We start from the raw sequence: 16,646 nt of genomic DNA, 5'->3' as shown, positions 1-16,646 counted from the left end.
CTAAGGTTCGTGAGAAGCAGCCCGAATTCAAAGCTCAGAGCTCTGTGCGTATGTATGTGTGGCGTGCATGTATGTGTTCGTGTATGCTTGTGTGAGGCAAATGCACAGGGACATGTGTGCATAAACCAGAGGTTGGTGTCCAGCGTCTTTCTCCATTGCTGTCTACTTGACTTACTGAAGCAGGGACTCTCACGGAGCCTGGAGCCGACACACTGGCCAGCCAGCCAGCTTGTTGTGATGATCCCATCTCCATCTGCCTGCTTCCCTGAGTTACAAGTGGGACAACCTTCTCACCCAGCTTTCACATGGTTGCTGGGATCCAAACTCGCACACTTTATAGCAAGACCTTTACCACTCTGGGCTGTCTCCCAGGTCTCAGAGTCAGAGCTCGTTTTACAGGTTCATGGGGATTAAGATTACTCTTTAGCAGGTTCAGGATCTACCTAGTGCAGCCCTCTCACATGGTTGTGTGTGGACACTACTTAGTTAAGATGCAGCCAATGTAGCTCTCAAGTTCAAATTCCCTTCTCTCTAATGAGGCATCTGCGTATCTAGTAAAATATATGCTTTTGAGAAATGATAAACAGAAGGGAAATTATGACCACCAGTGATGACATATGCTGGTGAAACGACAGTATTTGGATGTGAGAATCTGTGAATCTAAGCAGAGGTAAAACATTTTACAGGCAGCTTGAGGAGTAGGAGATTTGTTCTTTCATTGAAACCAGATGAAAGCTGAGTGTGGTCCTACACACACGTAACCCCAGTTCTAGGGAGACTGAGGCACAAGGAATGTGAGTTTGGAGCACCTTGTCTTTGGTTTTTTGTTGTTGTTTTTGTTTTTTTGTTTGTTTGTTTGATTTTTATGTTGCTGTGATAAAAAAAAAAAAAAGCCATTTACAAAAGCCATTTACGGAAGAAAGAGTTTTTCTCGTGTCTTGTAAGTACAGTCTGTGATGACAAAGAAGGCAAGGCAGCAGGAGCATGAAGCAACTGTCACATCATGGAAAGTCAGAAAGCAGAGGTGGATGAATGCTTGCTGCTCTTTGGTTCCTTTCTCTATAGTCCAAGGTCCTAGCCAGGAGAATGGTACCACCCACAATGGGTGGATTTCCTATCTCTAATGCAATCAAGCCCAGAGGCTCCCAGAAAATTCTAGATTCTATCAAGTTGACAACACAGTCCCTGTCTTAAAACAAAAACAAAAACAAAAACAAAAACAAAAAAAAAAAGTTGAATGGGCTGAGATTTTTTTTTTTTCAATGTTAAAAAATATGGAGTCTTGCCGGGCAGTGGTGGCGCATGCCTTTAATCCCAGCACTTGGGAGGCATAGGCAGGCAGATTTCTGAGTTCGAGGCTAGCCTGGTCTACAGAGTGAGTTCCAGGACAGCCAGGACTACACAGAGAAACCCTGTCTCATAAAACATATATATATATGGAGTCTCATGCATCCCAGGCTGACCTTGAACTTGCCATATTTCTGAGAATTGCCTTGATACTGTCTCCACTTCCCAAATGCCATAATGAGCTACTGTGGGCAACCATACCTGGTTTTATGGGGTGCTGTCATCAGACAACGTCCTGAATAATGAATCACCCTTTAGTTTCCTAAGTCATAGAATTATTACTATGTAGCCAAATAAAAGCTAGTCCTTCACAAGTCAGGGTAAAAGCAAGTGAGCCAACAAATACAGTGTTTAAGTTGAGCCTGTTTTTTTGTCCTTGTTGTTGAGGGGGGTTGTTTTCTTGATGGGGGTGGGTGGGCTGAAGCTTTAATTTGCTACTATGTTAAGTATTTTAAAAGCTTGTTCCTAGTTTCCTCACCACATTTGATATATAGCCCAAGGCATGCCTGCGTCCATCCCAGCTGTTATAGCAGGATGTTATCCAGGACTGGGTGGTTTAAAACAATAAAAGTTGATTTGTCACAGTTGCAGAGACTTCAGTGTCTATAGATTGGATGTCCAGTGAGAGCCTGGTATTTAAATGGTTAGTTTCTCACCAGGCGTAAGGAGGAAGGCAGCTCTCTGGAGCCTTTAATAAAGGCACTATTCCTACCCAGGACCCTGCCCTCTTGCCTTCCAAGACCCTTCCTCCAAACACTATCACATCAGGGATTGGGTTTCAAACATTCCAGCTTCTGTGGACACCATCTCTGCCCACGGGTCTTATAAGTATAATTAAGAGGATAACAAATGCACTTGAGTTGCTAATTAAGTGAGTTAACAATGCAAAGCAGAAGGGAGCCCTCCAGTTCAGCAGTTTCACAGAATGCCTACTTTCCTAAACTACGCTAAATGCATCAAACTTTTGAAAGCCCTGTAGACTATAGCCGTGACTAGAATAGTGCCCTACTTAACTGCTCCAGGTTCAAGCCTCAGTGCTGGGAAAAGTTTAAGTTGTGTGTGTGTGTGTGTGTGTGTGTGTGTGTGTGTGTGTGTGTTACAATACATACATGTGATGGCTATTCTTGGTTGTCAACTTGACTATATCTGGAATGAACTACAATCTAGAAATGGAGGGCACACCTGTGATCTGGATCTTGAGGCTGGAAGACACAGATCTTGATGTGGGATGACTTACACTTTTGATCCAGATCGACACACACCTTTAATCCAGATCTTGAGGTTCACCTTTAATCTGAGTCATACCTTCTGCTGAAAGCCTACATAAGGACAATGGGAGATGGGTTTGGTTTCTTCGTCTTTGACTGCTTACACTCACCTTGCCAGCACCTCTGTTGGAGCCTATCTCTTCAGGATTCCAAATTATACAGTCCAGCTGAACCAGCCAGACTCATGGGGCTGAGCAACTACTAGATCACTAGCCTAAGGTTATTCCAATAAACTCCCTTTGAATATATTTATTCCATAAGTTCTGTGACTGTGGAGAACCCTAATATGTGTACATAGATATACATATGTATGTGTGTATGTATGTATATCCAAAGGTATATGAAGTAGCCATGGAAAAGTGCAGTCTCTTAGCAAGCAAAATTAATACCCAAAGGTCAGCAAAGGTGGAACTTCACAAGGAAACTGTGCACAGCAGCTCTAGAAATCTGCAAGTCATATCCTGTATGAGCTCTGGCCTCGTCACTAGGCAAATGGTTTAGAGCATTTGAAAACATCCAGATGTGTGTTGATGACCAGTTAGAGCCAAATGTGTGTGGATGGCCAGTTAGAGGCAATCAATGTTCAGACTTTTTTTTTATCTCCATTCTCACCACCCTTTTAATCAATTTTTCCATCTCCATAATTATCTGTGCTTTGAATTAAGATTGTTACAAGACAGCATTGTTTAAATCAAGGAGTAAATTACATGGTAAAGATCTTCATACTGGCCGGGTGGTGGTGGCGCACGCCTTTTATCCCAGCACTCGGGAGGCAGAGGCAGGCAGATTTCTGAGTTCGAGGCCAGCCTGGTCTACAGAGTGAGTTCCAGGACAGCCAGGGCTACACAGAGAAACCCTGTCTCAAAAAAAAACAAAAACAAAAACAAAAACAAAAACAAAAAAAACAAACAAACAAAAAAAACCAAACAAACAAAAAAAAGATCTTCATACTGGGGGACGAAGTCTTGTAGTATCATACCCTACAGGTCAAGACAGGGAAGGGCAGGCAATATTTTACTGTTCTGATGAGGCTTCATGCTCTGATGTACCATTTATGTCCACAGTCAGACTTCTGAAAGCACCTTCTATGTGACTTCTGGAGAGCTGTGTGCCCTGCATTACCTAATTTCCTCATAAACCTCTTGCTTTTTAATCAGCTAAGTGGCTCTGCTGATTTTTCCATTTTATTGATATATTGTGAGGGTTGAGGCTATGCCCAGAAACTAAGTAATTCAGCGTGGATGAAATGGCACATCATCATAATTATGATAGAAGACAGAATCGTGCCTGGGCATACAGAAGAACTTGAGGAGACAAATGTTTTTACATTAAAGCTTCCTTAAATGGCAGGCTCTGCTACTGCAGAGAAAGTAATGTTCCCACACCAGACTTTTCCACAGAAATCTCCCAGCAGCTCTCCTGGTGGCTGGCTCGGCATCTCCTTAGGACAAGACCTTCTTCCTTGTTGCTTACTGACTGGGTTAAAAAACTGGATTCTATTTGCACCTTAGCCATCAATCTCCACATAAGTGAAATGTGTCTCAACTCCTCCAAGACCCAACTCCACAACTGTCAACTGAGGACAATCCAATCTGAGAGAAGTCCTGATAATATATGCCCTTTAAAACAAACACCAGTGGGTTAAGGTACTATATACCCTGAATCCTAGCTCATGGGGATGCAGAAGCTAGTAGATCGCTATGCGCTAATGGCCAGTCATGACTACACAGTGTGACCCTGTCTAAAACAAAACCAAAATCCACCAGGCTACTGAGATGGCTCAGTGGGTAAAGTGTAAGCACAAGAACCTGGGTTCAGATTTGAAACTCCCATATAAAAGTTGGGCTGGTCATAATCATCTGTAACATCTGTAACACATCAGGCTGACTGGCCAGAAATCTAACTGAAACAGTGTTCAGAGAGGGGGGGGGGAGACTATTTCAAAAATTAGGTGAAGAGCAATACAACCTGATATTGACCTCTGGCCTCTGCTCACAAGAAGGCACACAGGCAAACAAATCTGCACACAAATACATACTCACCTTTACACATCCATCTCTGTCTCCTCTCTCCCACCTCCCCCACTCCAACACACAAACAATTCATTTTTTAAAACCTTTAACAAACAATATGGAAGCAATAAAAAGATGAGATTGCTTGCTATCACAAGTAGTCCTGGGGCCACTACAATTGATAAAGTGTCACCTCCTGGAAAGCCCACTGATTAAATATATATCAATTGGATGTCGGATACCTTGGTATCAGGGGAGAAATATTACCCACCTATTCAAATAGCAAAGTCACTTCTCTAAATTGTTGCCACAATCCAGTTGCATAGTATGTCCACACGGGGGAGCCAATGAGCAACTCCTTCTTAGTGTTCACTAGGTGTTGGGGTTTGAATGGGTAGTAGTGTTCTGAGAGGTTCTAGAACTTTTGAAATTGTGGCCTACCTGGTATTGATGAGAGGTAAAAAGATAGTTTAAATAGCTTGTGGAGAATGAGAGACTATTTCATTCAAAGACATTTTACACTCGGCGTGGTCATTCAAAAGTATAGACTGTTGATTGCTGCAAAGGAATCGTGTGCCCACTCAGACTCAGCGCAGCCCCCAAGCAGGTATGTTATGTCCACCTTGCCTCATAGGACATCTGGTTCTGAAAAGCTGCCTATGAAGAAAATTGTGAATGTACCAAGCTATTTAATATCTACAAGGAGAGGTAGCATAAGGCTGCACAGCTGTGATCTCAGCACTCAGGAGGCTGAGACAGGAGGATCAGAAGTTCAAAACCAGCCTGGGCCATACAGTAAGACAGCCTGACAAAATCAGGAGCTGAGGAGATGGCTCAGTGGGTAAGGCGCTTACCACACAATTGTGAGGAGCTGAGTTCAAATCCCCAGAATCTATGTAAAGCCAGACAATGAACACAAGGAGACTGTGTGATCTCAGGGTTAACAGAAGAGACTGAGGATGTTCCAGAAGCTTGTGGGTCAGCTAGCCTGGTGTATGCTTCAGGGGACAGCAAAGAGACTGCCTCAAATGAAGGAGAAGGTAAGAACTTATACCCACAGCTGTCCTCAGACCTCCATTCGAGAGCTATAGCACATGCATGCCCACACCCACACATATGTGAATGCATACATACATCTATTATACACACAGACGTGTACACACACGCACCCACACAAAGATACAGACACACATGCACACGCAAAGATAAAAACAAGCAACAGACATGCAGATAGAGCTCCACAAGGAGAAAGGGCTAATCTCAGACAAACACACACAGTGTGATTCTATTTCCATGAGTTTAAAGTCTTTTAATAATATGAACACTTACCCAAAATTTCTTTATTATACTTATACAAAAACAATTTACATAGAGTTTTCTGAAGGCGGCACTCTGGTGGCTGACTATGCTGAGGCTACCTGTTGACACCATGCTGAGGAATTGTCACAAAACCTGTGAGCGTTGTAAATCTGTGGGAAGAAGGCAGGCACGCCCCTCTTACAGCAAGGACTCCAGAGCCCCAGCACCAACCTACTTTAGTATTTCTGATTTGGAACCATTGGTTCCTTTCTCCACTGGGGAATTACTAGCACTGCATTAATGATAATGCATTTTTCCAACCAGAGACAGCAACCAAGTCCTCAAGCTCTTGTCTTGCTATGAGAAGTCGCAGCAGATTAATTTTCTAAACTGTGAGCTTGGTGAGGTGAGGACAATGGGGATGACTCTTCCCGGGCACCGGGGACGTTTTTGTTTGTTTGTTGGTTGGTTGGTTGGTTGGTTTTTCGAGACAGGGTTTCTCTGTGTAGCCCTGGCTGTCCTGGAACTCACTCTGTAGACCAGGCTGGCCTCGAACTCAGAAATCCACCTGCCTCTGCCTCCCAAGTGCTGGGATTAAAGGCGTGGGATTAAAGGGACATTTTTAAAAGAGTAATGTAAGTGGATTTGCTTGGCATATATATGGCCTCTCAGCAAATAGTGTGGGGCTGAATGTAGGGATGCCCAATGTGACCGGCTTTGAGAGCAGTTTGCTCTGGAACTCCGGAACACAAACGTGGCTAGGGATGAGCAAGAGGGCAGAGGGGAACTGTTCTGGAACTCCGGAACACAAACGTGGCTAGGGATGAGCAAGAGGGCAGAGGGGAGAGACTGCTTATAAAGCTTCGAAGAACAAGACCAGGAGAGGATTCCTGGATTCCTGTATCTCTGTTAGCTGGTTTCAAAGTAGTCACAATTTATCCTGGGAGTTCTCGAGTGCTTCCCCGCCCATTTTCCCCACCACCTGCCATCAGGGACCAACTGTCATGGGTGTCAAAATTCCATAAGGCCCAAGGATAGTGACTGCCCCAGTAGAACAAAAATGTGAAGCTTCCAACAGAGGAAGATTATTGCACAACCATCCCAGACTGTCCCAACTCCTAACTACCTAAACAGCCCTGAAGCAGGTCCCCCATCCCTCCTTCTCTTCTTACATGTGTCTCTGAAACCCCAGCAAGGGGCCTTGCACATGTCTCTCTGACGATGGCAGGTACTGGTTCCTAACACACAGAAACACTACCCTTGGGCTCTCTGCTCTATTTTAGTATTTCTAGTTTGGAACCACTGATCAGTGCTCCTTTTCTACAATCTAACCATGGATACAATCCAATGCAGTGGGTTTTTCCTCTGAGGCTAATGTCCCCTCAGATACGCTCTTGGCAGTGGCAGGCTTTGCTCTCTCATGGTGACACACCGGAGTATGTAGTTTGTCTGGCTACAAGACTGCAGAGTGGGTCTCTGGGAGACCACCCTCCTCAAGCTTCAGTCCCAGATTGTCAATCCCGATGCTGGTGACAGGGGGCACACTGCTTTCTGCTGGCTCTGCCGTGCGTGTTGGGGTGGAACAGTACAAGATGAAGCCTACCATGATGACTGTGAATGACAGGATGTAGAGTCCTGAAAACTGTGAAGAGAAAATAGCCAGTTAGTTACACTCCCTCACACAAGCAAGGTGCTGTGGTCTGTTGCCACCTGTTCTTTAAAGATCTACCTTCACAGTCTCTTTCTGGAAATCAAAAGAGGAGATGCCAACACCCCAGCCCTCCCCCAAACACTGGCGAATACTGGGCTCAGACATAGTACCTGGCTTGACAGTTAAATGGATCCTTGGCTTTTGTTTGTGGCAGGGTCTCATGTAGCCCAGGTAGATCTCAAACTCACTGGGTAGTCAAGGCTGACCTCAGATGTGTGATCCTCCTATTTCTACCTCCCAAGTGGTGGGATTACAATTGTGGGCCACCACAACTGGTTCGTACGGTGCTAGGGATATAAAGCTGCATACATGCTAGGTCAACACACTACTGACTGAGCCACATCCCTTGGGCCTTTGGGAAGAATCTCTGCCTTTCTCTACAGTGATCCATTTTCTGTATCACATCGTAAAAGCTGTCTTACAAAATAGAATAATGAATTGACAAGTATGCACATCGTGAGAGACCCCAGCTTATGGCTCTATTCTCCGACACACGACCATCCGCTTGGATCTTCTTGGCCTGCACTATTTCACCTTGCTAAGTTTAACAAACTCTTGTATCTCTGCAGGTAAGTCAATAATAATAATAATAATAATAATAATAATAATAATAATAATAATACCTCACAATAACTGAGCAAATTCAGAGAGCTAAAGAGTGTCAGGACATTATTCTGTAGGAGAGGCTGAAGTCCAGTGGGGTGACCAGAGCAAGGACAGTTGGGGAATAGTTCCTGCAAGAGGCATCTGTTTCCCTTCTCCAGAAGGACCACGCTGACAAAGGCACCACAGGATGGAGGGAGTTTCTAGTCCCTCATCTGCTCGCTCTTTCTTTTTCCTTCATTTTATTTTATGTGTATGTGTGTGTTGCCTGCATGTGTGTCTGTATACATGGAGGTACAGCTAGTTATGATCCTGGGAATTGAATCTGGAGCCTTTGGAAGAGCAGCCAATATGAATCCTCTTAACCATAGATTAGTCGCTCCATCTCCTTTAACCTATTCTTTTTAAGATTGAAAATAAGCACCCAGGGCAGAATGCAAGAAGACAAGACCAGTCCACTGGACATGTCCTCTACAGGTGGCATCCTGACATATCCCAGAAGTTAAAGCCAATTATATTGAATAATTTAAACATTTGCTATTTTTCAAATAAAGAATCCTTCAAAAGTTCAGCTTTAAATAAATGCAGTTATTCCATTTATCTGTGTGGGGTTTTTTTTCTTAGTTTCAGTTACCCACAATCTACAGGGATGGGCCCAGCACAGTATGACATCGATTTGGTTTGGGGTTGTTGGTGCTAGTATCTTGAGACATATTTTCATGTAGTTCAGGCTGTTCCTAAACTTACTAAGTGCCAGGATTACTTAGTTTAATCTTAACCCTCCTATGACACTTAGTTTAATCTTAACCCTCCTATGGATTGGAACAGCTTCTCCAAGACGGGGCAGCCTTCCGGGGATACAGATATAAACTCAATGACAGCCTGGCCTGGTAGCACACACCAGCAATCCCAGCTCTTGGGTAGTAAAGGCAGAGGACTTGAGAGTTCAAGACTATCCTGGACTACATAATAAGACGCCGTATCAAATTTAAATAGATACATAAAGCATGGACAAGCGAGCTGGCTCAGTGATTAACAGCACTTGCTGCTCTTTCAGAGGACCAGAATTTGGTTCCCAGTCAGACATCTTACAAACACCTGTAACTCCAGCTCCAGGGGACGTAACATCTTCTGACCTCCTCAGGAACCCACACATCTGGCAGGTACACACACATACACACATACACACAAACACACACACATACATACACACATGTACATACATGCACAAAGTAAGTTTAAAAATGAAATCAAATAAGAGCAAAAGCCAATGATAATGTCAAGCTGAACAGCTGACCCACTGACCTACAATGAGCTTTTAATTTTTATGTCTAGTATTCAGCATGGTGCCCAACACACCACTAGTGTCTAATGCTGATGGGAGGAAAATTACTTGGAGACCATTAGGGAATGTTAAAACTATTTAATACGACCTCATCTTTTTCTCCCTTTGAGACTGGATCTCATGTTATTCAAGTTGGTCTGGACCTCCTGAACTCAAGGAACCCTCCTCAGTCTCTCAAGGAGCTGAAACTATAGGCTCAGGCCAGTGCTGCTGCACCCAGCTTAGCGAACTTTTAAAGCAGAGTTATGAAAGCCATTCCTGCTTTCTAGACAGTGTTCATGTGACTAATGGAAAACCTATATAGTTTGTTCAGAATAGGTTCTGTTTGCTTTCGTGACTTTCCAGTGTGCCAAAAACATAACTTCTAACTCTTGTGTCACTCGGTAGAGAAACTGAGTGAAGGAGGTCAGTCTCCCAAACAGGGTCCTACCTTTTCCATTTTTAATTCTATTCTTTGTGTCTGGAACTTTATGGGAAGTCTCTATAGACTACTTTATTCAACAGCATTCATTCACTCGGGATCAGTAACAGACATGTGGAGTTGAAACAAATGCGCTGAAACAAATAAGTTTTAAAAGGAGACTTTAAGCCCCTTTCTCAAATGCTAGTTTGGAAAAAATTCTGAGTCAAAGTTTTTAGGGATTGTAATTTTTTTAATTGGTAGCTTACAAGAGTCTGTCTTCAGAAACTACACCTAGGGAACTGGGGGGGTGGGTGGATTGGAGAGTTAGAAGGTTAGCTGTGCACACATGGGGACTTCAGTTCAGATACTCAGCACCCACATAAAAAGCTGTGTGACCGATAAGTCTGTAAGCCCAGCATTGTGGGGACAGTGAAGATCCCATAGCATATGACCTCTCCAGGTGTACACATACATGCATGCACCTGCACAAACTACATCTAAAAGTCTGAGGATTATGGGAGAGCCGTCCTTTGCTCTCTGAGTCTTCAAATGGCCTTTGATCAAAACCAATAAAATATGACATCAAAGTGAGATGCTAGACATGCAGGTACAGAGGACCACTAACAAAAGAACCAGAGGGTGGCCATGCAACGGTGTGCTCCCATTCCGTGTGGGAATGGGAGCAGTGTGGGGGTCATATGCCCAACAACACGACACAAACACTTGCTCATGTCAACGTCAGAAGCAGTTGATGAGAAAGTATTTAAGATCCTAGGGGCCCAGAACACTGGTCCCTTCCGGTCTGGGCCAGAGCACTGAGCAGATCTTGGGTGGCAGCTCTGCCTCCAACCTCCAAGAACCCAGAGGAAGCAGGGATCCCAGGTGCTCTAACTCAGGCAGTATCTTAGGTAAGCAGACAGCAGGGCCCGCCCTAAACAGGGAGTAACTGGGAACCACAAGGACCCAGGAAGTCACTCCCGTCCCGGAACACTGGTTCCTTCCGGTCTGGGCCAGAGCACTGAGCAGATCTTGGGTGGCAGCTCTGTCCCCAACCTCCAAGAACCCAGAGGAAGCAGGGATCCCAGGCGCTCTAACTTGGACAGTGTCTTAGAAACTAGTTCTCAGATCTGAGGCCTGGATCAGACCTCTGTCAGGTCTGCTGTTGTGTGGACCCTGGATTCCACCTGAGACATACTGGAAGGTCCACTCAACCCAGAGCCACAGAGGAACAACTGAACTCAGAGCGTCAGACAACATATCCTGAGATATTCTAGAGGAGACACTGCACCCAGAACAGCAGACACCTAGCTGGACTACTACCTTGGAGGCACCATATCCTGAGGCATCCTAGAGGTACCACTGTAATCAGTGCAGCTGGAAAAGATCACAGAGACATCTGGACCCTTAGGAGATCAGACACAAGCTAGATAACTGGAAAAACAGGCTTCAGTCAGAGACAGCAAGTACAGGCAGCACTAGAGTTAACCAGATGGCAAAAGGCAAGCACAAGAACGTAAGCAACAGAAACCAAAGTTACATGGCATCATCAGAACCCAGCTCCCCCATCAGAGCAAGCCCTGAACACCCCATCACACCAGAAAAGCAGGAATCAGAATTAAAATCACTTCTCATGATGATGATAGAGGGCTTTAAGAAAGACATAAATAACACTCTCAAAGAACTTAAGGAGAGCACTGGTAGACAGATAGAAACCCTTAAAGAGGAAACACAAAAATCCCTTAAGGAATTGCAAGAAAATGCAACCAAACGGGAGAAGGAATTAAACAGAACCATGCAGGATCTAAAAATGGAAGTAGAAACAATAAAGAAATCACAAAGGGACAATACCCTGGAGATAGAAAACCTAAAAAAAAAGATCAGGAGTCATAGACACAAGTATCACCAACAGAATACAAGAGATGGAAGAGAGAATCTCATGTGCAGAAGATACCATGGAAAACATTGACACAACTGTCAAAGAAAATGCAAAATACAAAAAGCTACTAACCCAAAATATACAAGAAATCCAAGACACAATGAGAAGGCCAAACCTAAGGATAATAGGTATAGATGAGGGGGAAGACTCCCAACTTAAAGGACCAGTAAATATCCTCAACAAAATTATAGAGGAAAACTTCCCTAACCTAAAGGAAGAGATGTCCATAAATACAAAAGAAGCCTACAGAACTCCAAATAGTTTAGACCAGAAAAGAAATACTTCCCGCCATATAATAGTCAAAACATCAAATGTACAAAACAAAGAAAAAATACTAAAAGCAGTAAGGGAAAAAGGCAAAGTAACATATAAAGGCAGACCTATAAGAATTACACCAGACTTCTCACCAGAGACCATAAAAGCCAGAAGATCCTGGACCGATATCATACAGACCCTAAGAGAACACAAATGCCAGCCCAGACTACTATACCCAGCAAAACTCTCAATCATTATTGATGGAGAAACCAAAATATTCCATGACAAATCCAAATTTACACAGTATCTCAACACAAATCCAGCACTTCAAAGAATAATTGGTGGAAAACTCCAACACAAGGAGGGAAACTACAACCTAGAAAAAGCAAGAAAGTAATCTTCCAAAAACCGTAAAAGAAGGTAGCTACACAAACATATCTCCACGGATGTTAGCCCAAAAGCTTGGATTAGCGAAGACTCAACCCGCAGACCACATGAAGCTCATGAAGAAGGAAGACCAAGAGGGGATGCCTCAGTTCTACTTAGAACGAGAAACAAAAATGCAAATAGGGAAACAAAACATGGAACAGAAACTGAAGGAGGGGCCATCAGGAGACCATTCCACCTGGGTATTCACCCCATGTACAGCCACCTAAGCTAAACACTGTTGTGGATAGCTGGAAGTGCATAATGTGAAGAACATGATATAGCTGTCTCCTTAGAGGTCTGCCAAAGACTAACACACTCAGAGGACGATGCTCACAGTTAACCACTGATATGATCAGGGGTTTCCCAATGGAGAACTTAGTGAGAGGACTGAAGGAGCAGAAAGGGTTAGTGACCCCAGGTGGAAAGCAACAATACCAAACAACCAGAGCCCCCCAGGGTCTAAACCACCAGCCTGGGAACACATAGGGAGGGACCCAAGACTCCAGAGGTATATGTAGGGGAGGATGGCCTTGTTGGACATAGGTGGGAGAGGAGTTTCTTGGTCCCATAAAAAAAAAAATGAACACAGAGTGGGGGGCGGGAATGTGAGGGCGGGGAGGGGATAATGGGGGGGTGTAGGTGCGGTCACTGCCTCATAGAAGCATGAGGAGGGGGATGGGATAGGAGGTTTCTGGGTGGTGGGAGGAAGTAGGCTAAGGGGATAAAATCTGAAACGTAAATACTACAACCAATTTTAACAAGCAGAAAAAAAAGTCGTCAGAACCAATATCTTTAAAAAAAAGAAATCAGCCCCCTGGGGGTGGGAATTTTTTTTTTCTTGATATTAAAACTTGTTCTGAGAATTGTATATTGCAGAATACACAGCCTTGGTGTATCTACTCATTAAGCATACTGGGCAGACCTGCCCAAACCTCTGATGTCCTGGAATTCCATCTGGATTCAGTGAAGACACAGCATCAGAGGCTTATCAACTTACTCTTCCCCCCACCCCTCTTCTAAAATCTCAACGCCCTTAATCAGCTTGAAGAAGTTAAAGAAGAGTCAGCGCCCCTATTCCCTGAGCTTGGGGACTAATGTGGTTAATAATGGTCTGTCTTTCTAGGGAAAAGTAGTGGTTTTGTTGGAACAGGGGGGATTAGCTGGGACTTATTGCATAGTCATAACCTATTGGTAGAAATCTGTATAATTATTATCAAGATGAAGTTATAATTTCTTAAATGGTACAAAATTTACTTTGATTTCAAATTTAAGGTTTTCATTGGTACGAGCCTCTTATTAATATAAAAATGAGATGAATATTGATACTCACATGGGCATTGTGCCTGTATAACACATTTAGGAATACAAGGCCTAGACCCAGCCCTTTTTTAACTTTTTCAACTGATTTAGGATGGTTAACCTATGAGTTAAGGGACTATAGCAAATTCATGGTTTTGAGTTTATTGTTAGGGTGTTTTCCATATTTTATTTAGAAATAGCTGAGAGGAGTGAACAGACAACAGTCCAGGCTACCTTACATGGATAGTTGGTTTTCAAAACATCAGAAGTCCATAGAACTGATGCTACAAATATTTATATATTAATGTTCATTTTGATTAGAGACCTGTCTGCTCCTGACAGCTTCCTTGGAGATACTCCAGTTGTGGGGTGACAGCCACTAGGCAAGAATTGCCTCTCTCCATCTACAGACAAATTACTGTCCAGAAAAGGACACACATGCAGAATAGTCGACTGATTATATCTGCCTAGACAGAGTAATCAGCCCTTAATAATCCTGCATCACTAAGGTCTGTCAGATGATTCTGGGCCAGAAGGCTGAAGATTTGATGCTCCAACGTTCAGTAGTATAGGGGCTTTTCAGGTGTTCAGTGGTCTCTATAAATTGGCTAAGTTTTAGAAGCTATGCTTAGTGCTTCCCATAACATCAGTTAACTCAGTCATTCTGGATTTCTGATGGGGATGAAGACCTATAGTCTCATAACCAACCCTGGCTATTTACTTTGAGAGAAAAGATCTGAGTAGATGGTTTTCAGCTGACATTCATTCTAAAGCCAAAAAGCCAGGATCAAAAGTAAGTGTTTTAGTTAGAAGAGATGACAGAGGTTCTGGTTAGTCAACAGAATGATGGACTGGGTATCAGGACTATCTTGTACCTCACTGGTACAATTAGGAATAAGTATGCTCTAATTGTATTTTGAGAGAAAAGTTCTACTTTAACAGGAAGAGTGATATGTAGGAGGAGCTAAGTGGGAAGGAGTACTGAGAGGAAGAGATGGAACAAGGAGAGAAGATGAAGAAGAGGAGAAGCTAGGTGATGAGAGAGAGAAAGAGAGAGGGGCCATGGAGGCAGATGTTCACATGTCTCCACTAGTCAAAGATAGTTTTTATATCTAGGTTGGGTATTGGGTTACGCTTCTGATTGAGCATTACCAAACTTATAAATCCTTTGATTAACATTTTTTAAAAATCGTATAAAAGCAAAAAGGAAAGGGGGGTATGGGACAGGGGTGTTCTAGGGAGGGGAAATGTGGAAAGGGGATGGCATCTTAAATGTAAATAAAATATAAGATAAAAAAAATAAAAAATAATTAAAAAAACAAAAACAAAACAAAAAAAGAACATGTTTTCATCTGTATATATGTTATAAAACATTATTAATCCATAAAAAGGAAATAAAATTTCCAATTCCCTTTTCAACCAAAAAAAAAAAAAAAAAAAAAAGATCCTAGGCTGAAAGATTTATGAAATAAAGTATTTGTTACCATTCAAAATATAATAAGTAACAGCAAGTGTACCTTGAACTAGGAGGCTTTATTCCTTCACCTTTACCTCCTCCTGGACACTATTTTACTTAGAGTAGAAAATAAAAAGTCAATGATAATTACTTTTATATTATATTATATTACTAATGATAATATAGTTGGTTAAAAAATAAGAAAAATGGGGCCAGGGAGAAGGCTCGGCAGGTAAAGGTGCTTCAACAGTGGTCCTGACAACCTGAGTTCAGTCATGACCCATATGATGGAAACAGAGAGTCGATCCCAAAAGTTACTCAGATCTTCAGATACACTATGTCACAACTACATGCTCACACACAAATAAATAAATGAAATGTAATAATGGTTTTTAAATACAGAGAAAAAGTTAAAGAGGTAAGGAAGGTCACAGATGGCCACTCCTCTAAGTTGGAATCCCAGTATAGAGCACCCTTGTCCCCCAGAGGGCCACCTGCAGCCTCAGCACCAGAGAGCAACTCCCTCCCTTAGGAGAAATGCAGCTGCCCTTAGTTCTCATAGGAATATGCATACATGCACACAATAACAGGTAGTGAAGGAAGACACTATAGATTCTTCTATAAGGGAGGGAAGAGGTCTCTGCAAGGGTCTGCAGGGAGGAAAGAGAAAAGAGGAACGTTGTGATTGTATTATGTTCTCAAAAGGTGAAAACAAACTAAGCCTGTCATAGAAACTACTCCTCTGATTCACTTTAATAGTTTTATGTGACACTATCAATAACCAGTAAATGTTTTACCAGTGTTAACTGAGAAATTCCTTCACCAGCAAGTATTCAAAGACATCATCTGGCTCCTGCCCCACATCACCTTGGGTAGTAAAAAGGTTTATATGAACATTTCTTAGAACTCACTGAGCTCCATGTACCAATAACTCAGATAGCACTCACTGAGCTCCATGTACCAGTAACTCAGATAGCCTTGTGAGTTTGTGGCTGCTAGTTCCTAGAAAAAGAATAAATTAGCCCTAAGGATTCCTGTTCGGGTATCTAGAAGGTAGCCAGGTCTGTAATCCTACTACACAGAAAGTAAAGGCAAGAAGATCCTGAGTTCAAGATCAATGTCTTCTACATAGTGAGCTTGAGGCTAGTCTAGGCTTGTCTCAGAAAAAAAAATTACCACTAAAAATGGAGCTATTCAAATCACACATGCATGATAACAGGCCCAACTCTCCTGCCTTTCCACCAGCTACCTCAGACCTTTTGTGTACAAAAAGAGTGAACAGA

The 16,646-nt window shown here is 42.9% G+C and overlaps 1 protein-coding gene across 1 annotated transcript in view; it reads right to left on the bottom strand.

Moving 5' to 3' along the window:
* Positions 1 to 5,916: 5,916 nt before the first annotated feature.
* Slc35f2 (solute carrier family 35 member F2) overlaps positions 5,917 to 16,646 on the bottom strand; it is a 52,970-nt gene continuing 42,240 nt past the window's right edge. Inside the window, exon 8 of the mRNA XM_076925236.1 lies at positions 5,917 to 7,568. Within this exon, the coding sequence (XP_076781351.1) occupies positions 7,380 to 7,568 (189 nt within the window). The 3' untranslated portion in view covers positions 5,917 to 7,379. The remainder of the gene's footprint in view (positions 7,569 to 16,646) is intronic.

Source organism: Arvicanthis niloticus, chromosome 26 (genome assembly GCF_011762505.2).
Source record: "Arvicanthis niloticus isolate mArvNil1 chromosome 26, mArvNil1.pat.X, whole genome shotgun sequence".
NCBI classification, from domain to species: domain Eukaryota; kingdom Metazoa; phylum Chordata; class Mammalia; order Rodentia; family Muridae; genus Arvicanthis; species Arvicanthis niloticus.
Note: the sequence above shows the minus strand (reverse complement) of the source record. Positions and strands in the feature narration are given on the sequence as shown.